The following is a 22,388-nucleotide window of genomic DNA, read 5'->3' as shown; positions in this document are numbered from 1 at the left end:
AGACACCCAAGAGGATTGTAGTTTCTATGCACTGTTTATGTATAGAAATTTATATTTTGAAGTATTGTGTTAAAAATATATGTATAAAAAGGGGATAAGAATTAAATTAGTGTTGATGTGCACAAGAATAGCATTGCATGAAACAGATAAAGAGTACAGCTACATAATAAATCTGTTTGTACTGTGATTGCCCCACGCATCATGCTGGCACATTTAGCACACATCATTTCCAACTGCTTGGGCATGGACTTCATCAAACTAAATGGTACAGCAAGGGGTTAACAATCCCTGGGCGCTGTTAACTTTAAGTGTGAGCAACCTGCCTGGAGAAGGAACTAACAGTTCCAAAATCTAGGCTAAATTGTTCTATGCTTGTAAATCAAAAAGCAGTACTTATAGTTTCATACCCTGAGGGTAATAACTGGCTAAGCTTTCCATCTCGCTATAATTTTATAGTTTTTCAAGTAAATTTTCCTTTTGATACAGACAAAACAGTTGGCACAACAGTGCCAACCATAGCTAAAACGGGTGATAAAGATAAAATTATGCAAATACTGAGCATAAAATGAACAGAGCCACTTGGGAAGCTGCAAATCCATAATGATTATGAACCACTACTTAATTGTGGATGCAGTTTTTGGTTGTATTTTATTTATATTCCATATTTCATCTTTGATATGTAAGTTTTATTATTTTACCAACTGTTACCTTCCATATGTGGAATTGAAACTCCCTAATATAGGCTGAAGTCTTACACTTTTAGCATGTAACAATATTACGAAAAGGAAAGTTGCTACTCACCATATAGCGGAGATGCTGAATGTCAGATAGGCACAACAAAAGCTATCAGCCGGCCAATAAGGCCTTTGTAAAAAAAAAAACCAACAACGCCCCCCCCCCCCCCCCCCCCCCCACACACACACACACACACACAGTCTTAGTGGCTTCAGTTGGTTGAGACTGCAATCACGTGTATGTTTGTGTGTGTGTGTGTGTGTGTGTGTGTGTGTGTGTCCATTTTTGACAAATGCCTTATTGGCCGAAAACTTTATTTGTGACCGTCTTTTTGAATGCCTATCTGTGACTCAACATCTCCACTACATGGAATTGTTACATCCCATCCTGGATTTTCCGTAGTTTTTGCATGTCATACGATAAACAGACACACTTAACATTCAAAGCAGTTACTGATACACCTAGGCAGTTACTGCTAGACTCCCTGCCAAAACGTACGCGGAAGAATTATATCCTAGATACAAACTCATGAAATCCTGGAAGGTTTAAAGTTACTGTTGAGTATGACACCCACATCACATACATATTCTTGTAACAAAAGATTAAGGACAATGAGGCAGTCTAACCTCAATGCCATGACCATTAATAGTATATTTAAAAAAGGTTTAATGAACAAAATTATATTACAAAATCGGTAGTCAATGGTCTCTAGGACCATGCCATTCGGTTCACTTTGCTAAATGTTAATACTGAACAACATAAAACATTACTAAATATGAACTGCGGATTATTTCAGGATTTTCCTTATTTTGATCCTACAATTGGTTCTCGGTAATTAACTTTCCAACACAGGTGGATAAAGACAGCTAGACCCTAATGCATATGGCTTTCTCTGATGAGCTCAACATGTGTCAATAACTGTATAACCAGTAACAAATGCTCTCTGTGTGTGACACACAGCTGGTTAGGATAAATAATATAGTGTCTTAGAATAGTTAATGACTCCAGAACAAACATTTTTAAGAACAGTTTACATGAGATGCCTGGAACGAAATTTATAGTGAACCACTTTAATCTATTCCATGATAAATTCATATCATTATTTGAAAATAGCTTTCTGCATAAGCTAATCAGAAAGGATATCAAACAGTCTTGTGAAAAGAACCATCTGTCACTAGAGAGACTTTCTTGTGAAAGGAAAAGGGGCATGTATCTCTTGATAAGGAAAAGTAGAGATCTTGCAGTAGCTGCACACTGCAAGAACTATCCAAAATTATGGAGAAAGTTACTAAAACTGAGGAACATGCACATTACGTCAGAAATAAGTAATTCTGAAAACAGGCTTATAGCTACAGAAATTTAGTGAAATGAGAGACAGCACAACAACCTACACTACAGTATACCTTCACTATTGATTTAAATGGAACGAAATTAAGAAAATTCTGCGTTTACGAACATTATATGCTCTCTCAAAAATAAAAGCTCATTTTTATTTGATGGTGTTTCAAATAGAGTACTGACGATTTGCTCCCCTACAGTAACCCTTGTCTTATCTTAAACATAATGCATCACTATGCATGTAAAACAATCCCAATATAAGAAAGGTGATAAAGATCAGTGGTGGCTGCTGGGGCATTCCACTGGTGGTGGTGGGAAGGGGTGGGAGGTGGGGGGTGGGGGTGGGGTGGGGTGGGGTGGAAGCTTAGTCTGGTACCATCGAATGTAATTCTGTCAATAATGCATATATTTAAATATTTAATAAGATATTATATCAAACAAAATGTACAAGGAAACAGAAATAAACACTTATTAAATAGTGCCCTTCTTATGTACAATAAGACTTTGATATGTTCCTGGAGAACATGATAGCAAGCATTTGTATAAAACACACACACACACACACACACACACACACACACACACACACACACACACACACACAGAGAGAGAGAGAGAGAGAGAGAGAGAGAGAGAGAGAGAGAGAGTGCATGTCTGTATGAGAATGACAACAACAACACAATTCTTCAGGCTCACAGAGTATGTGCAATCACTTTTACGTGCCATTCTTAGGTAGGAGGTGTTAGGATGTACGGTCGCTTAAGATACCACTGGAGATTAGGCCTGAACTATCGCCTTAATGACACTGTCAACGTCAGCTAACAATTGCACTTTAACCGTTACTGAATGATTTGTGCGCTCCACTTTGCTTTGAGTTATGCTTGTTGGTGTTTCCTTTTCTTATTTTGAAATGAATGCAGAGAGCAATCTTGTTCTTTCACAGGGTTCAAATACAACTCTCACAACACCAGACGGAATCCGTGATCGATATGTCCATTATTACACCGGTTCTGCCTTCCCAGGAGCACAGAACACAGATGTAGAATGCCACCCCTGTGAGAGAGAGGCGTGTCTTATCCCCACACTCCACTCGTCTCCCCTCAACTGCCAGAACTCCTAATTTATTTTATGTTCGTGGCCGACTGCTAGAAAAGTGTCCCCTACAACATGAGTGCCAGTATGAGCTTGTTAATTTGGATTTTGCAAAGCAAATTTAATCAAATTACCAACATTTAAAACTAAAATCATTGTACTTACCAAAAGCAGTAACTCCATGACTTTGGGAAGACAGTTTCAAAATAATTAGTAGGAATGGTATTGGAAATCCATTCGTCGCTCCTTCTTGTTGGCAAATAAATCTGTCACTCTCAAATTGAAATCCTCAATTTTACACATGAATGACTTTTCACAGGATAGCATCCCTAAGGCACTCAGTCATTCTTCTTTCATGGTGTTTTGTAGGAAAGTTTATTCAGCTTCTAATGTCAAGACAGTCGTCTTGATCAGCAGTTTCTAAACTCTAACAGTCTCACCGAATGTGTCACAAAGTTTCTGACAAAGTTCCATTTCTTTCGCTGATTCTAGAGTGAAAGAAACTGAACTGTGCCATAAACAGTTCTCAATTCAGGCCTAGCATAGAAGACTTGAAGCTCACCCTTCAACTTTCTTTTTTCCAGAAATGTATGTGTGTGTAATTTCAGGGCATTCGTCTGCAAAATTTGTAATGTATTTGTCAAACTGATTTACATCAAATAAGTTGGCTATAATTAGGTGTCCAGTGAACTGAAAAAGTAATTTTATTTCAGAAAGGGTGGCATTGCACACTTCCAAAGCATCTCTTTTTTTTTTTTTATGCCCATCAAGAATCCATGGTTTCTTGGCTGGTATCATTTTGTCATTTGCGAACTAATATTGTTAAGGATGGAGTCAATCTCTGATGTTCTGCATTACCGCTTCAAAGTTCTGGGTGTTTTGTTTTGCTCTGGTCAGTTCAGTTGTTTTCTTCTGAGGCTGATTAAAAAGTATGTCTGCATGAGGCATTATCATACAGCAAAATGATAGCCAGAAAATGAATTTGTTATCTTGCAGTCTTGGTTTGCATGAACCAGCTTTTTCAATAGTAGAAGATAGTTTCATGCTCTCACTTGTTTCAATGACTTCCGTAACAGTAATAAAATTTTTCTTGTTTTCAAAAACATCTTGTGACACACACACACACACACACACACACACACACACACACACACAGGGCAAGCTTTTTTGAATACTGCTATGCGACACTTTTGATCTACGAGTCGAGTTAGAAAAGAAAGAAGAAATACCTAAATACCCGAAAGATGTGCAAAAGAGATGTGGGCTTTGTGATTAACAGAGGCTGCCGTAGACATATTAAGGTTGAACTGATACACATTTGGGTATTTGTTTTTAATTAATTTCTGAATCCCATTTGACTTGCCACTCAATGTTTACACCGCCATAACTCTCAGCTGTTAGTTTTGATTGGTCATCACCAACTAATTGTTAAATTTCTTTCAGAATACTCTCAGTTATAGTAAGAGCATTCTGACTTTCTGGATTTAAAAAGTTTGAAAATCTTTCAACAGGGTTTCCCTCAAAAACATAACACAAACCAACAACCAGTTGAAACTCGCAAGACACATCTGTGGTTTCATCCGCGATTATTGCATCATAATCGGCATGTTTTATTTCTTTATGATCTTCACCTTGGTACACTTTTAACATGCATTCTGAACAGTCTTAGAAATATCTCGAGATGAACTTTAAGGTCTTTATCCAGTTCCGTGCTGAACTGATTAGCTCACAAAAAATGCCCTTATTTTGAGAGGCATCGGATTCATCGTGGCCCCTGAGAGCCAGTTTCAAAGCACCACAGAATCAAATACAGTTTACAATTCAATTCATTCTACATGTTTGTTGTGGCTGTCAATTGTTTGTCTATATTGCGAATGTAATTTCTGCCGAATGTTGGTTTTCCCTAGAAATGAAAAGACTAAGCACATTATTCAAGTGACACTTCGACATTTTATGTTCTTTCATTTTCGACCATATATGCCCAACATCAGTTATTCCAGTCTTACATCAATGAACATCTCCCCTCAAATAACATGCAAGAAAGAAAAACAAGTGTTGCTTTCTTCACAGCCACAAATCCATTTGTTCTTTTGGTAAATTCCTGGATAGACCATACGGTATCGATATTTTTGTTTGCTGCTGCAGATTCAGATACGGGAGTTGCCTACCTAGTTTTTTTTTTTTTTTTTTTTTTTTTTTATCTGAAATTTTTCATTGTGAGTACTTTCGCTAAATGGCATTTTTAATAGCTCACTCATTTTGTTCATGTTTGCTAATTTCATAGTCAACTGAATTTTCCCTTACAGATAACACTGTGCACACAGGCATATATGGTCAATTATCTGACCTCACATTGACTACAATGTGTTTATACAGAATCTTATAACACAAACTTAATGAACATAAACAGAAATACTACACTGTTTGGAAAATAGATGCTAAACAGGTGGTGAATATGTTAGTTTTTCTGTTCTGTAACAACAGGCCTGCTGTTGTGAAATATACCAATATTGAAATAATGTCTCAGTTTCAAAATCTTGGGGCACAATTATATTAAAATCATATATAGCTATTTGCACAATATTTAAGTGTATTATTTCTCTATTTGATTTAATAAAGCATTATTTTGTGTTTAGCATTGCATTAGCATTAATTTGCAGCCAGATTGTATACTGGATTACAAAAAATTTGTGCCCCGATGTATTCTAACATGATCGCGAGATGGCAGATCGTGCTTCTGTTAGTTTTCTACTTTACTGCTCTCTGGTGGAAGGAACATAAAGCTCAGAGTCAAACTAGCTGTGGCTCCATCTCCTCCATAAGAAGCATGTAGAAACAAATGGCCGAACATTTTACACAGTGCTTATGATGGCAGAAGGTGCCAATTTAAGTTGGCTCCAAGCTTCAGAAAACTACAGTGAGAGCGCACATGCCAGAATACACCTATTCAAATCAGATAACAGATACTTCAAAACAATGTTTTATGTGCAATTTGCATAGATTTCTCTTTCTTTCTTTATCATACAAGTGGTAACACGGCACAATGGCACTACCTCAGAAGCTGCCCCTGATAGAGTTGTTAGTAAACACCAATACCTTTCACTACAGACATTTTTCAAAATTTTTGAGAAGGTGATGTACTCCACAATAGTATTTCAGCTGAGCAACAATAATAGCCTTACTGAACCACAATTTGGAATTCAGTGAATGCAATTTACATGTTCACTCACCAAATGTTACGAACGTTAAAGAACAACTGTCTACAGCATTTGTCTCTGTGAATCACACTATTCTCCTACACAATTGAAGTTTTATGGGATTGGAGGTATAGGCAACCAACGAATTATGTCATATCTAACCAAAAAAATTCAGAAAGTTTTACTCAGTAATTCAACCAATGCAATTAGGGGGCGTAACTCATGGGGGAGAATTCATATACGGGGTTCCCAAGGCTGAATCTTAGATCCATTATTGTTCCACATACATGTAAATGATCTTCTGTCTAATATACAACAAGCAGAATTATTTCTTTTTGCAGATGACACTAGTGCCATAAGCAATCCAAGCATACATAGAGCAACACAAGAAAAGGTAAACAATCTCCTCAAAAATTTTATTTATGTTTTTTTTTTGTGGATGGTATCATCCTCAATTTTAAAAGACACAACATATACAGTCCTGCACATCTAGAGGAACTACTCCAGTGTTAAGTGTAACATATGGAGAGGAAATAGTAAATCGAGTGGAAACTTCACATTCTTAGGTGTCCATATTGTTAAAAATTGAACTGGAAGGTGCACATTTTGGAACTCCTAAAGCAACTTAGTTCAGCCACTTTTACAGTCAAAATCACTGCAAATCTTGGAGAGAGACAAATCAGTTAGCTGAAATATTTTGCATATTTTCATTTAGACCTGGGGTAACTCATCCTTACAAAAATTATCCAAAAATGTGCTCTAAGAATAATATGTGGTGCTCAGCCACAATCATCATGTAGACATCTGTCAAAGGAGTAGGACTGTAATGTGTAAAATGTGATGGGCAGGAACTACTAACTCACATCTGGCTTTGTAAATAATCATCATGAAGGTATATGTAAAAAATAAATTGTGATATTAATATAAAAGGACTTATTTCACATCATTACAATTTATCAAACAAATGATCCATGGAACATGAAACTAAATAACTAACATGAACTGGAATAACATATACAATGCTCATGGCATGAAAGAAAAAGAAAAAAATCATTAATGAAGTCCTTCTCTTATTTGATTACTGGTTTCCCCCAATACTAACACAAATTACACCAAAGTCTACAAAGAAGCCACAGATTGCTCACAGAATAAAAGTATCTCACGAAATGAAAAGGAAACAGTAAGTCAGGAAACAGTAACTTGTAAGTCAAACAGCTCTGATGTTGAAGTTATAGCTCATTGCGAGACATATTGCAAAATATTAAAGACAGTAATAATGACATCAACAGCAAATACATTAAAAGAAAACAATCACTTCAGATAGGAAAGACAATATGGGATACAGTGCAGAAGAAGACTAGTAGAACCAAACATTTCACAACTATTACTGAAAAAATGTGGCTATCATGTTCAGTCAATGCTGGCACAGAACGTCTCAGTCCAGTCACTACAAGTAGCTTCAGCAACATGACTATGATCCTCCTTACAGTGGTAGAAGTCCACCATAAAATCTTTAACATCAAAATATTCAAATGGTTATAGTAAAACATCAACAATGTTAATTAAAGAGAGTGCTTCTAGGTTTAGTAACATTAAGTTACCTGTGTAATGAGTAATTTATCAGTGCAACATTTCCTGAATGGCAGAAGTATGCTGAAGTTAAGGCTTTGTTTAAGAAAGGAGATAAAGAAATACTTCTGTCCAATTTAATTCTTTCTACCAAAGACAATCCCTATAAATTACATTCACAGAAACCTGTGTACAAGGATAAATTCTATTCAGTCTTACTGGTACAAGTGCATAAACAAAAGATTTCACATGAGGCAACAGAAAAATACTCACTCATGATCCTTAATCCCTTTAGGAGGCAGAAACCTTGTAAAACTCATTCTTTGGCAAATGTCATGATAATCCTGATTTCTTCTTTCATATTCCTCAACATGAGCTGCTAAGTGGGTATTCACAAAACAAATTGATGTACTATGGAAGTCTAGTCGAACACCCACGCCACCTTTGTTTCCCTGAAAGAAAACACCACTATACAGCAGAAGTTACATGCAACCTTATAGCCATCTACTCTGCAAGAGCAAAAAATTATGGAAGACTGGGGTTTAACATCACACCAACAAGATTAGATACTGAACACAAGCTCACACTGTAGAGACGAGAGACGATTGCTGGACACAAATTAGGACTACTACTATCCCAAACACGAGTTCCTCCATTAGTTGTCATTTATTGTCTCAAAACTATCAAAGATACACCCTAAGAATGAGAGAATTTCAGATGTCTTTCTCTGAAGCAGCAGCTTGTACATACATTAGAATGGTCCTGGGTAAAATTTCAAAAGTTCAGTTCATTTGCTTCCTTCATGAATCTCCAAAAACTAGAAGTGCTGAAGAGGTTTCCTTGTAGCATTGATATACATGAGTACAACTTTAAATACAGCAAGCTCCAATCCTTCCGTCTGCTCTTCCTGCACTTCTACTAATAACTATAAGTTTTTGATTTTTTAACTTCCACCTAAAGCTAGTCAAACACAATGTGTATATGTAGAGTGTGCCTAATCTTAATATTATATTTGGACCGTATATTGGGTAATTATCATTCGGGTGCTAATTGTCAATATGCTGATTACAATAGTAAATTTAGACTTGCTGAAAACCAGGTTATTGGAAAATAATGGATTGAAAAATTTTACTGAGCATGTAAGGAGGAATTTCAATGGAGACAATCCATCATTTTAGAGACTTTCACACATACCATTAGACTGGAATGCAAGCTTTACAGCAACATGCTTTTATTTTTCTGAAACTAATTAACTTGTCAAACAATGGAAATTTGAGGTTGGGATGATAATAACTATGAAAAGGATAGATTGTTACTCACCATGAAGACAGCATTTTGAGATTTCGGTCAATGCCTTCTTCATAAAAGAAAGGAAACCACTATCTCCAGCTTCTTTCTTTTCTAAAGAAGGCTTTGGCCAAAAGCTCAATATGCTAGTTTTTCGTTGTGTCTGTCTGCAACTTAACGTGTCATTTTTTATGGTGCATAACCACCTATCCTATTCATAATTGTTAGCTAAATCATCAGGTAATTAGTACTGAAGTTCACATTCACCTAAAACTACTGTAGCCTTTTGTGCCTTAATAAATATTTAATTCCAAAGTTTAACACTATACTTTTGTTGTCCGAAATTTCTGACCATATGACACCTTTCATTAATTAAGAATCTGCATCTAATTAAGAATCTGCATATTTTATCGTAATTTCAAATATGAAAATTGCACTCAAACAGATAACTCTCAGTATAGGCAAATAAAATAGATCTGTGACTTTCTGTATTTTATTAACTCATCTACATATTCTGCAAAGTTCTTCTTGAAGCAATATTATTAAAAGGATAGTTGCTACTCACTATATAGCAGAGATGCTGAGTCACAGATAGGCCCAACAAAAAGACTGTTACAAAATGAGATTTCCGCCAACAACACTTATGTCGAGGAGATGGGAGGATGTACAGGACAGGTTTTGCATCTTTGTCTATTATAGCGATATGAGCCATGAGGCAAGGAGTTGGGAGCAGGGGTTGTGTAGGGATGGCCGAGGATATTTTGTAGGTTCAGTGGGCAGCAGAATACTACTGCAGGAGGGGTGGGAAGGATAGTGGGTAGGACATTTTCCAATTCAGGGCTCGACAGAGATAGTCGAAACCCTGACAAAGAATGTAATTCAGTTGCTCCAGTCCTGGGTAGCACATAGTCACAAGAAGGGAATGCTCCTCTGCGGCCGGACAGTGGGACTTTGGGAAATAGTTGATGAGCGTAAAGATAAACGCACGAGAAATCTCGTGGTTTTGTACAAGGTTAGGAGGGTAATTACAGTCTGCAAAGGCCTCAGTGAAGCCCTCAGCATTTTTCAAGAGGGACTGCTTGTCACTGCATATGCGATGGCCATGGGTGGCTAGGCTGTATGGAAGGGACTTCTTGGTATGGAATGGGTGGCAGCTGTCAAAATGGAGGTATTACTGGTGGTTGGTAGGTTTGACATGGACAGAGGTACCGATGAAGCCATCTTTGAGGTGGAAGTGAACATTGAGGAAGGTGGCTTGTTGGATTGAGGAGGACCAGTTCACGAAGATGTCATCATCCACTCCCGAATTCATTTGAGCAGGACTTCTTAAAGACCTTCCTCCTCCTCCCGGTCCTTACAATGGAAACACGTTTTTGCCACCAACAATTTTTTCCCGAAAATAAGTTCATATAAACAGGCCGACAGCGCTGCTCTGAAATAAAATGGGAAAAATCTAGAGTGTTCACAAAAACCAATTTTCAATCTTGCAGGGAGACTTGAATGGAAAAAAAGATTCAAAACAATTTAAATCACTTTTGTGATATCATTGGTATTTTACAGGTGGAAACGGAATTACAAGTTTCCACCAAACACCAACAGGAACATGAGGAATCTGGCAGAACCAATGAAGCACGCCAGTTGAGCCATGCCTCCAGCAGCTCTGGACTACGAGTGTCCTCTGCTGCTGCTATATAGGGTGGCTGACGGCAGCTGCTCAACCCACTTGCACTCAGAGCCATTTTGTCATGTGGCACTATGCAGACATTGCCTAGTCACAGAACACTATAGTTGGTACTCAATAGAGTGAAACTCTTCCTTATTGGCAACAATGAGCTGGACTATATCTTGCTGCAATATTTGTAATGTGACTTCGTTCATACAAATACAAGTTAAGTAAATTTTCTGTTTATTGTGTTAATTTGATTGCTAATCGTTTCTGCTCCTGTCCAGCTTTCCCATGACAGCAGTTGCTACACCACTCTGTAGTTCATCTCTCCTAACTGTTGTGTACAAAGTTGCACAAAACAGCTTCTTCAACAGACAGTATTATTGACAGTGTTTGTCCCTCTAGGGCAAACTTATGATAATATTGCTTGTTACATGGCTTTCATTATCTTTCACACTTCTCATCACAAAATGGTATTACAATGGCAACTCAGCTCCCCAATCTGGCATTGACAGACTCCTTGACAAGTTTCAGAAAGCTGTGGTAGCTTAACTGAAAGATATTCAGTTTCATGGTTTCCAGCATTAATCACAAGGAACATCAAGGAAACTATTCTAATGGAAATACACTGTGAATAAACATAAAAATCTGAACAGTGTCATGCGAAAATCTCATGTTTTAAAGGGACCTTCATGTGTCACAGACCGCATAAACTGATGTAACGGAGAGTGCCAGATGACGAACTGTAAAATATGTGTAACAGTTATACTATGCATATTATTACTTCATTGAAAGACATTTTAGTGTAGAGGTGAAAGTGGCAAATGAAATACAAACCATTTTGCCCATTATTCCTGTTCCTACAGTTTCTGTGGCAACACCTCTAACATATGCCACATGTTGCTCTTGAACAAATATCAGTAACATCATCCCAACAAGCCTCACAAGTGCGATTTTACGATACCGAGCTTTGGGATGAAGACTGTTCATAACAGCAGATCTGAAATAAAAAAAAAAGGGAAAAGAAACTCAGCACAGACAACAAAACTATAATTTTACAACTGTTGCGAGATTCATCACTTTGATATGCCATTATTCACTAAAAACTGCTTTGGTACTGCACTATTTTCATATTATTCCAGCTGCTAACCACTTAACAATTAGAAAAGGAAATCTGCATCACAAAATATATCTGCACTTCCCTGTGAGGTTAAAAAATAGCTAGTAAAAGAAATGTGCCAGCTTTGGTTCGACATACCATCACTGACATCTTTATGAGATGAATACAAGAAGTGGGACAGGGGAGAGCAAGAGGCTGAGGGGTAGGGAGTGGGTCGCAGGAGAGTGGAGTAGTATACGCACACTAGGACCGTAACAACATCCTTGATTTATAGAATAAGCAAGTTTCAGACCACATTTATGTATTGCAATTCTTATTTAGTGTGCTTTCTCAGAATTCTTCTAGGTAACTGACAAAAGGTTTCCTTCAAAACATAATTGCCATTGTACATGAGAAGTAATTTTAAGGGCTCGAAGTTCACAGAACAAGAATATCTGGATGCATACTCCTTTTGGGAATTTTTAACTGAAATGATCCCCTTCTATAAAATGTTTATTTCAGATGTTGTAACATGAAAAGTTTCAACAACAACTAGGAGTCCTACACCACACTTGCCTGCAACAGTATTCTGAATTTCATTAATAGAATTTCAGCTCTTGACTACTGACTGCCTTGAATTAGAAAGGGCTCTCTCTCTCTCTTCTTGGTGCAAGATATTTTAATCTCACGTGTTACCTTATCTTGTATTTGCTTTTATCCAATTTTACACATTTGTATTAAAGGTGAAAACAAGGCTAAGTCCTGTATAGATTTGCTTAAGAAAAAGTTACAATTTTACACCTACACTGTTGGCTTTACACACGTCTTCCCAGCATCTTCCTATAACTTACCTTTAAACACTCTTAATCATTATGGTTCTATGACAGTACTTTTCTTCAGTGATCTGAATCCAACTAACTAGGATGGTCAAATGATCAACTATCATTGTTACATCACTGAACGTAGTTGGGTCTAGGAACAAACAACCAATAGCTATTACACTATTTCCTTTGATTCTCGTTAGGAACTTTCCTGTAGCAAATAATCCAAATTTGGATATCAAACTCCTTTATCAGCATTACTGACAGAAAATCAACACTAAAGTCTCTGCAAAAATATGATTTTCCCAAGTTTGTGCTATTAGCTCGTGAATTTCCTCATATTGTATTACAGCAGCAGTTCAGTGTCTTACCATTGCACCAATTAACTTAGTTTACTGTGAGTGATTTACTTATGTATCACTGCCAGTACACACTTTTATCATGCTGAACGTCCTCTCTCATCTTTGTTTGCTAGCATAAACCCGAACAATATTATTAGCTTTACATTGCCTATGAACAAATAAATTATTTGAAAGGAACTTTTTTGTTCAATTCTTATTAAGTGTAATTCTTGAAAGAAGTAAAAGTCAACCGTATAAATTATTTGAAAGTTTTATCTAAGGAATGGAGTGTTAATTTTACACCACCATATTTTAGAATCATTCTGAAGTTTTGTTTAAATTATATGAATTAGATTTTGAAATACTTTGAGTCTTCAGGGGAATGGTGATGCTTTTATCTTCAAAATGTCTACCAAAAAAATACAGTTTCAGGGATTGAACCATGCTCTTTCCTTCTCACCAACCTTTCTTTACTAGGTTTGAACAAGTACAAGCAAACACATTAACCTTGTGTCATTTTTATCTTCTATAGTGTTTCCATCTATTCATGCCACACAAAAAAAAAAAATCTTACAGGGAGTGAGGGAGCTTGCTACTAGATATTCTGCAAAATCAAGCAAATAATAAAGGGCAGATGGCACCTAAAATAAACTAATAAAGCTATCTATGAAATTCCTTGGAGCATATCTGAGTAACAAGCCAAAACTGTCAACACACAAACGCTAATAAACTTCGGTTACACATTATGCACTCAGAAGTATATCTCAGTGTATTGACTAAGTTGAGTTTCAGGCTTATTTACCATACTTCCACTCTCCATTGTCTTATGTCATTATCCTCTGTTGTAATGCAGATAAAGATTACAAAGTATTCTGTCAGCAGAGTTGGTAATACATAAAATAGGTATGAGTACATTTTGACAAGAACTCTTAAGAGACACAAACTTTCAAACTTATTCCTTGATGGCACTTGTTTCTAATAATAATAATAATAATAATAATAATAATGCATTTATTGGTCCTGTTGTCTACAAAAGCATCTTTTGCATAAGACATTGGACAAGTCAAGCAATGAGTACACTTCTGAAAGCGATTTCTAGGCATACTTATTTAAGGTTACAATAAAACACTTTAAGCAATAAGAATTTATATAGCATCTTCATAATTTAAATATTCTTCAATGGAATAGAAGCAGTGATGCTGTAAATATGACTTAGAGATTTTCCAAAGCTTTTGACCTCAAGCATAATTTTATGAAGTTTGTTATAAATTTTAACTCCCATGTGGAAAGTACCTCCTGGCACAAAGATGTGTTAATTTGGATTATACGTAAATTTGTTTTTTTTTCTGGTAAAATGATCTACATCTACATCTATACTTTGCAAGCCACCATTAGGTGCATGGCAGATAGTACATCCCATTGTACCAGTTATTAGGATTTCTTCCAGTTCATTCACACATGGAACGTGGGAAGAAAGATTGGATGAATGCCTGCGTACATGCAGTAATTAATCTTATTCTCACAATCCCTGTGTGAGCGATACGTTGGGGTTGGTTGTATATCCGTAATAATTTAAAGCCTGACCTTGAAACTTTGTTAACTGACTGACTCCGGAGAGTTTACGTCTGTCTTCAAGAGTCTGCATTTTCAGTGTCTTCAGTATCTTCGTGACACTCTCCCATGGATTAACCAAACATGTGATCATTCGTACTGCCCTTCTCTGTATACATTCAACATCCCCTGTTACTTCTATCTCATACAGGACCCACATACTGGAAGAATATTGGGCCACACGAGTGATTTGTAAGCAATCTCTTTTGTAGACTGATTGCACTTCCTCTGTATTTTATCAATAAACTGAAGTCTACCATCTGCTTCACCCATGACTGAATCTATGTGATCATTCCATTTCATATCCCAACAGTGTTACACCCAGGTATTTGTAAGAGCTGGTCGAATCCAACAGCAACTCATTTATGTTATAGTCATAGGATACCATGGTTTTTTTTTCCTTTCTTTTTGTGAAGAGCAAAATTTTATATTTATGAACATTTAGAGCAAGTTTCCCATCTCTGTACCATGTCGAAATCTTATCAAGATGTGACTGAATATTTATGCAGCTCCTCTCCGTTAATACATTATAGATAACTGTATCATCTGCAAAAGCCTGATTTTATTATGAATACTGTCTGCAAGGCCCGTAATATACATGTACAGCAAGGGTCCCAATATACTTCCCTGGGCCACACCCGAAGCTACTTCTACATCTGACGATGACTATCCACCCAAGAGAACATGTGTCCTCCCTGCCAAAATGTCCTCAATCCAGTCACAAATTCACTTGATACCCCATATGACTGTACTTTTGACAATAAGCGTAGATGATGTACTGAGTCAAATGATTTTCGGAAATCAAGAAAGACTGCACCTACCTGGTTGCCTTTATCCAAAGCTTTCAGTATGTCATGTGAGAAACGTGCGAGTTGGGTTTCACATGATCAATGTTTTCGAAAACCATGCTCGTTGGCATTGAGGTCTTTCTCTTCAAGATAACTCCTTATGTTTGAGCTCAGAATATGTTCTAGGATTCTACAACAAAAGTATGACAAGGACATTCGAAGGTAGTTTTGTGGATAACTTCTACTATCATTCTTGTAGATGGGTGTAACCCGTGCCTTTTTCCAAGAACTGGGCACATTTTTGTTCGAGGTATCTATGATATATTATAGAAGGAAAGGGGCCAACTCGGCTGTGAATTCACTATAGAATATGACAGGCATTCCATCGCAGGTTGATCATGTATACCACAGTCTTTTTGGTGTCAGCATTCCTTACCTATTACTTTATCTTAATGAATATAGAGGTTTCCATAATGTGTACAAATGGTAATAGAATAACACCAAATGTCTTAAACAGAGGTTTGCATGAGCCTCTAAGTTTGCATCCAAACATGAATCTAATGGCCTTTTTTTGTAGTTTAGCTGTTTTTTAGAGTTTCCCCAGAACATGACTTCATATATAATACGAAATGGAAGTAGGCATAGTACGCATTCATTGCTATTTTCTGGTATTCAATATTCCTAACATTGCTCTGCAGCCAAACTCCTAATTATTTTGTTTCAGGACTGCTACTAACTAGTTAATCATTGATAAATACCAAGGGATAAACATGTCCTCCTTTGGAGCATTGTGGAATTTTTTTTTTTTAATTAAAAGTTGATTATTCAGTGTTCAGCTGCTTTGTTGTTTTGTGACAATATTTACTGACTGCTGTAATTGTTCTTTACAGTCTTCTTTCAATAGAATTGTGGTATCATCCGAAAAAATGATTGTTTTATGTGCATCCACATTGAAGTTGAGATCATTTATATACAGAAGGGGTCCCATTACTGATCCTTAGGGTATACCAGATTTAATTAGTTCAAATGTCTGATAAGTGTTCGTATACTACTTCAAGCTAGATATTTGTGTATTTGAAGCACACTGCTGCTTAAGATTGCTCAGTAAGGAACTGATCCAGCTATTGGACAGACATCGAATACCATATTTTTCAAGCTATGACAGCATAATCCTATGGTCCACCATATGAAAAGCTTTTGACAGGTCAATAAATACTCTTACTGATTCGTTTTTCTCATCCATAATATGGAATAATAATAATAATAATAATAATAATAATAATAATAATGTATGTTCTGCCAGTCATAAAAGGCGACAAAAAGAACAAACCACTAATATGGCTAACCCCCCTTTTAGTGTGATTAGTTGGTTCAGGACAGAACTAATGAAGCCTCGGACAAGCACTGTCATGGTCAGGGATGGCGCTTGAACCCTATGCCCGTCCACAATGGTAACGACACTGCTAGCCACACGGAAAATGATTTAAATCCAAATAGAGGTGTTTTGCAGGATATGCCCCCTGCAACCACCCTACAAGGAAAACAAAGACAGAGGATGAGATGGTCAGATGAAGTTAACCGACACCTCATGTTCTGCTATTACCAAGCAACAAACTTAGGAACCAACAAAACTGGATACAGATCACAAGTATACACAACATTTATAACCAGATACCCAGAATTAAAATTTTTAACAGAACAACGACTAGCTGATCACATCCGTGTAATAATAAAAAATAACAGGATACCCCAGTCAGAATTAGAAAACATCAAACAACAAGTACAACAAATACTGGAACAAAATAATAACAACAATAACAAAAATAACATATGGCTGAACAGCCTGTATTTTTCACAATTAAATACAAGTTGGAATAATAATATCCATGTGGACTGCCACCTTGTTTACGGTTCAGAGTAAAATTCTGCATTCTGATTTCATCTCGCACAAAGTTTAACAAAATTAAGAATTCCTACACATTCAAAAGAACGTAAATCTATACTTTATTAGCAATTTCTTCTAAAGATTATCGAATCAGTTATATGACTGGCTTAATGATTACTGTTGGGCATATGAACACTAGCCATAATCATTGTGAACTGGTTTCTTGCTTAGAAGTGACAGGTAACTGTTATTCCATGATAAATATAACTGTGGTCACGTAAATGCTAAGTGAGAAATAGAAGATAAATGGAATCCATCTAATATAACAAAGGAAGCAGCTATTTGCCCCCCGCACAGTAATAGCATTCTTTTAAAATTGTACGTGCCTAAACATAGTTTGAGCAAGCACAAGTAGTTTAGAGTAGTCTGATAGTAGTTTCAAAACACTACTCCACTTTGTTAATGAATGAAGACTGACTAGATTCTACTATTTTGTCCACATACTCAGCAATATACATCACAGTTCAGTGGCAAACTCACACCAAATGAAGGTTTATCTTTTTTCCCAGCTGTTCATGTAATTTACTTGATGATTCAAAAATACAACAGTTTCCATGTCAACATCTAGTAATGTATCAAAAATTATTTTTTCTACACTCTAAAAATAATGTAATAAACTGCATTATGTCACACTCATTTATTGCATTTCCCACCATATGAGTATCAGGAGGAATATAAAAATGTAAAAATAATGAGCATATTAATAAGGACTCAACCAAAAACAGCAAAACTTACAGCCATTCTTCTTCTCTTGGTGTATCATTGAACAAAAATGCTTCTTTGCTCAAATCAAGCTCCTGAAATCCAATTGCGTATATATCAGGTGGTTCAGGGTCGTGGGCAAGCCATTCTGTAAGTGGCACAGTTGGCGGCTGTCCATTGACATTCCAAGTGCCAATGAAAACCCTAGAGAGGGAAATCTGCATAATGATTGACATTTCAGAATTTATAAGCAGTGTAATAAAATAATTTTTTGCACTTTAAATGTTTATTTGTCCCAAAATAATTAGAAAAAAGCTATAAAAAGTCATTATAAACCAAGATGTTCAATACAGAAGAGCTTAGAACCTCTAGTTCAAATATTCACTGCTCTTACTAAAAACACACACACACACACACACACACACACACACACACACACACACACTTTACAGCGACTTGACCAAAAAAAGAAAAAAAAAAAAAAAAATCACAAACACTGTAATTTTCTCTTAAAATACCATCTGTGCTTCCCCAACTGTTTTAGCCATGTTCAATCCAATTAAACTTTGTTTACTTGCTATTACATATAACTGAAATTATTTCAACATGAAAAAATAATAAAGAAAAAATAATAAAGTGTCTACTTACTTCAGAACTTGAGTGTATGTATAATGACGTTCTTTCATTGCCATCTGATATCTAATAACACTTTCCCTTGCTGCTATAGGCGTGGTCCCTTTAGCAATGCTTTGACGTGGTAATGTAATATCCGGGCTTTCAAGCTCCAGCAGCTTAATTAAAAAAGGCAATTAGCTAATTACACAGCTGGCACTTAAAAGCTACTATGCATTGCACATAGTATGAGTGTGGTGTAACATAAAGTAACAATCTCAGCTTACTAAAAAGCTGATGCTCTAAAATTATTCTAATATGGCCAACCTAATTTAAGAAACAGCCTTTATATATATAAACACATTTATGGAATAGGAAGAATATAAGAACCTGTATGCAAATTATAAATTTAGTGTAGCCAACAATTAATGTACTAACCAAGTCTCTGAACAGCATACCAGAGCTACAAAAGTTCTGCGCTAGCACTGCAAGGTAAGTTAACATTTACATAAAAACAAGTATTACTAAAAAACTCACATATGTCAATCTGTTTTACTGCCGCTACTAGTCTTCCAACTGAACCAGATTCAATAAGTAATAATATGTGTAAGTAAATGAAGACAATGTCAAACATTAATGGGCTACACCAACAATTAATCTCACAGGCAATGTTTTCTTGTCACATAAGGAGATCATTAAGAACTCTTAACAGTGGCATCAGAAATGGCGAATGTCATGGTATCAAATGATTTTTATAGCATAGTTTGTGTTGTCATTCTCTACAGACCTATAAATCATTTGAGAAAGTCTGGACCCATCATGATCCTAAGTACCACAGTGTATCCCCCCCCCACTGACAAACCTCTGAATAGCCTCTTACCACAAACTAAAAACCCATAGAATCTTGCAAAGCAGATCTCTTCTCCAAACACCTAAATCTTTAACAGTTCAGTCCTCCCCACTGAGCTCATCTTCAAGCCAACAACAACAGTAAATCACATGGACTAGTCAAAGATCTACAGCCTATGGTGAACACACACCTTTACCACCCACTTTAGAACAAAGTAAGTCAGATGTTTGTGCCAAAAATCTCATAATGCTTGCCAGCAGGTCAAATATGCAGAATGCCACAGCAACATTACAAATTTTTCAAGACAATAAAAATTTGAAAACTAACATTACTCTTAGAGTACCCTTTTGGATTTTATCATTTGACACAATGGTGATGATCTTTTCTAACGAATACTGTACCACCTCGCGCATTTATCCTGGTCTACTTATTCCTTTTTCGGTTATGTCTTTTGTGATAAAAACAAATACTATAATGCACAATTACCTTTGCAGTTTTAAAATGACTCATTCATTAAAATTTGGTTTTCTGCTGGGCACTGAAGGCTAGCTCATGCAGCTAAATCTGTAACTTGCCTCCAATTCAATCACTTGGTAGTTTGCCCTGACTTGATCCACAAAAATTCCATTCTGCACTTACATTAAAATCCCTTTGATGGTAACAATTGAGGAAATTCTCAATTTTTTTGTATTGGACAGCAGAATCATCACTAGAATAGTGAGAATAATGATTATGTTTCATTTCTATGATGTTGCATTTAAGCAACTTTACTAGTGGGGCGGAACTGCACTATATCTGTATCATGTTTTAGGCATGCAATAATAATGCAGTAGCTAATAGTAATTGTTTTCATTTTCATTATCTTTGTAGTAAATGAGAAATGGGTAAACTGACATTTAACTGTTTTCTCAGTGAGAGCCATCAACTGCATCTTTAACAACAAAGGCATGATTTCCAGCTAAATTCATTAATATAATCAACTCACTAAGTGAGAAATCATCTAAAACACTTTGAAAGCTTACTTTGAGTCTTAGCGATGCTGAGTACAAAAGCCAATTTTTTTTATTTCTAGTTCTGCAATTAATTCTTGCAATGTCAGTTGTCTCTTCATCAGTGTGAATCCACCATTAGATTATATTTTAAGATCATTATTTTCAAGTTCAAATGTATCTTCCAGAATTTTTTTTTATCTAGCCTCTGTTCCTGAACTTCCCGGTTCCAATCTACACACAATTTTGTTAAGCAGCACTTTATAACATTTTCTAGTGGGCTGCATGCCACTACTAGTTTCCCATTCTGGTGTGTTGTGCAAAAACTGAGTATGAATCTGTTAATTTACAGTCAAGTGCTACATCACTTTTGACATACTTCACGAAATTCAGATCAATTTCCGTTTCAATAAGCAATCACTGTTTCTTTGCTACTGAACAATTTGGAAGTGGTGGGCTTCTGAACTTTTTCTCTATATACTTGAATGGAAACATAGTCTTCCTTGCCACAAAAAATTTAATTAAATTCTTTATCTTCAACTACTTCAATTATCTTTACACTTAAGTTTCAGGAAACTTTCTCACACTTATATTTTGGATGTGCCACTATTCCAAGGATGGCAAACCAATGGCACGCATGCCACTAGTGGCAAATGATCAAATAGTTTGGGCACAATGTTAAATGAGGAATTTAGGTAGGCCTATCTAACTGAAATAATTCATTTGTTTGTTTGCATCTGAAGTCCCAGCAACAGTGTTCATCATGAATGGGCTATCGATACCAAGGCATCATAAAAGTTTTAGATGACAGATTTTCACTCGTGCTCACTCACTGTGAGCCATGGTGTACTCAAATGCTTTAGTAAAAATACACTATTGTTCAATGTTAGATTGCAGCTGTTCCAACAACCATGACTAATGACTTCTACTGACAAGTACCACACTGCCAAACAGTTTCACTGAAACACATGTTCACATGCTTGTTTTCATTGTTACACATGTAAGTTGTGTGTTGCAAACAGCTCTATTTTTGAGCTTTTGAGTATTATTCAATAACGTTAGCTAGGCAAAAAAAGTGCAGGTATGTGTGATAGAGAATTTCAGACTTGGTGGACAGGGAAACATGGGTAAGATTAACAAAGGCAATAAAGCAGTGTGTGTTATATTCCTGGACTGTGGTATGTAGATCTTCTGTAAAACAGCACTGTGAAACAAATCACATATCTCTCTGTCAAAAAAGTGAACCAGAGCAATAGGAATGCATTGTATGTTCTATTAAAACAGGAATAAACAGACAGCATCTATGATTAGGTATTTTAACAAGTACTGTCGTACCAGTGCTGCCAAGAAAAAGAAAAAAAAGAATGAAAGGCCTTACTGAAAAAGAAACAGATTTAAGCAAAATTGTTTTGGTAATGACAGTGTGTTCCCAATATGCTGGCCAAAAAGAGTTTTATTATTTTATTCCAAGCAAACAATGGACATTCTATTCTTGAAATCCACTGCATCACACATCAAGAAGTCTTGGGTGCAAAGAGTGGTTCTGCTTCCCTTGACAATATAATGGCCGTAGTTATTGTGATCGTGTCATTAGATATGATAGACATCCAAATGGTGTTTCTCTAATACTGGAACTGCAGAAGAAATTATTATATATATGCACAGCAAACAGAATCTTGTTGCCCACTATTTTGGAAATGTCAGTTCCTAACTGTTCCCTCCATACACGTTTATGATGAAATAATC

At 36.2% G+C, this 22,388-nt stretch overlaps 1 protein-coding gene across 4 annotated transcripts in view; it reads right to left on the bottom strand.

Moving 5' to 3' along the window:
- Positions 1-22,388, bottom strand: part of LOC126462308 (inositol polyphosphate 5-phosphatase OCRL) — a 104,368-nt gene that overhangs the window by 65,897 nt on the left and 16,083 nt on the right. For all 4 annotated transcript variants that reach the window (XR_007585957.1, XM_050096062.1, XM_050096064.1 and 1 more), the window contains 4 exons: positions 18,840-18,982; positions 18,225-18,395; positions 11,722-11,884; positions 8,205-8,383 (listed from right to left, as the gene is read on the bottom strand). Coding sequence is in view for 3 of the 4 variants with exons in the window: in XM_050096062.1 (XP_049952019.1) it covers positions 8,205-8,383; positions 11,722-11,884; positions 18,225-18,395; positions 18,840-18,982 (656 nt within the window). In the remaining variant the exon portion in view is untranslated. The remainder of the gene's footprint in view (positions 1-8,204; positions 8,384-11,721; positions 11,885-18,224; positions 18,396-18,839; positions 18,983-22,388) is intronic.

This window comes from Schistocerca serialis, chromosome 1 (genome assembly GCF_023864345.2).
Source record: "Schistocerca serialis cubense isolate TAMUIC-IGC-003099 chromosome 1, iqSchSeri2.2, whole genome shotgun sequence".
Classification (NCBI taxonomy): Eukaryota; Metazoa; Arthropoda; class Insecta; order Orthoptera; family Acrididae; genus Schistocerca; species Schistocerca serialis.
This window is presented reverse-complemented; position numbering and strand designations above follow the sequence as displayed.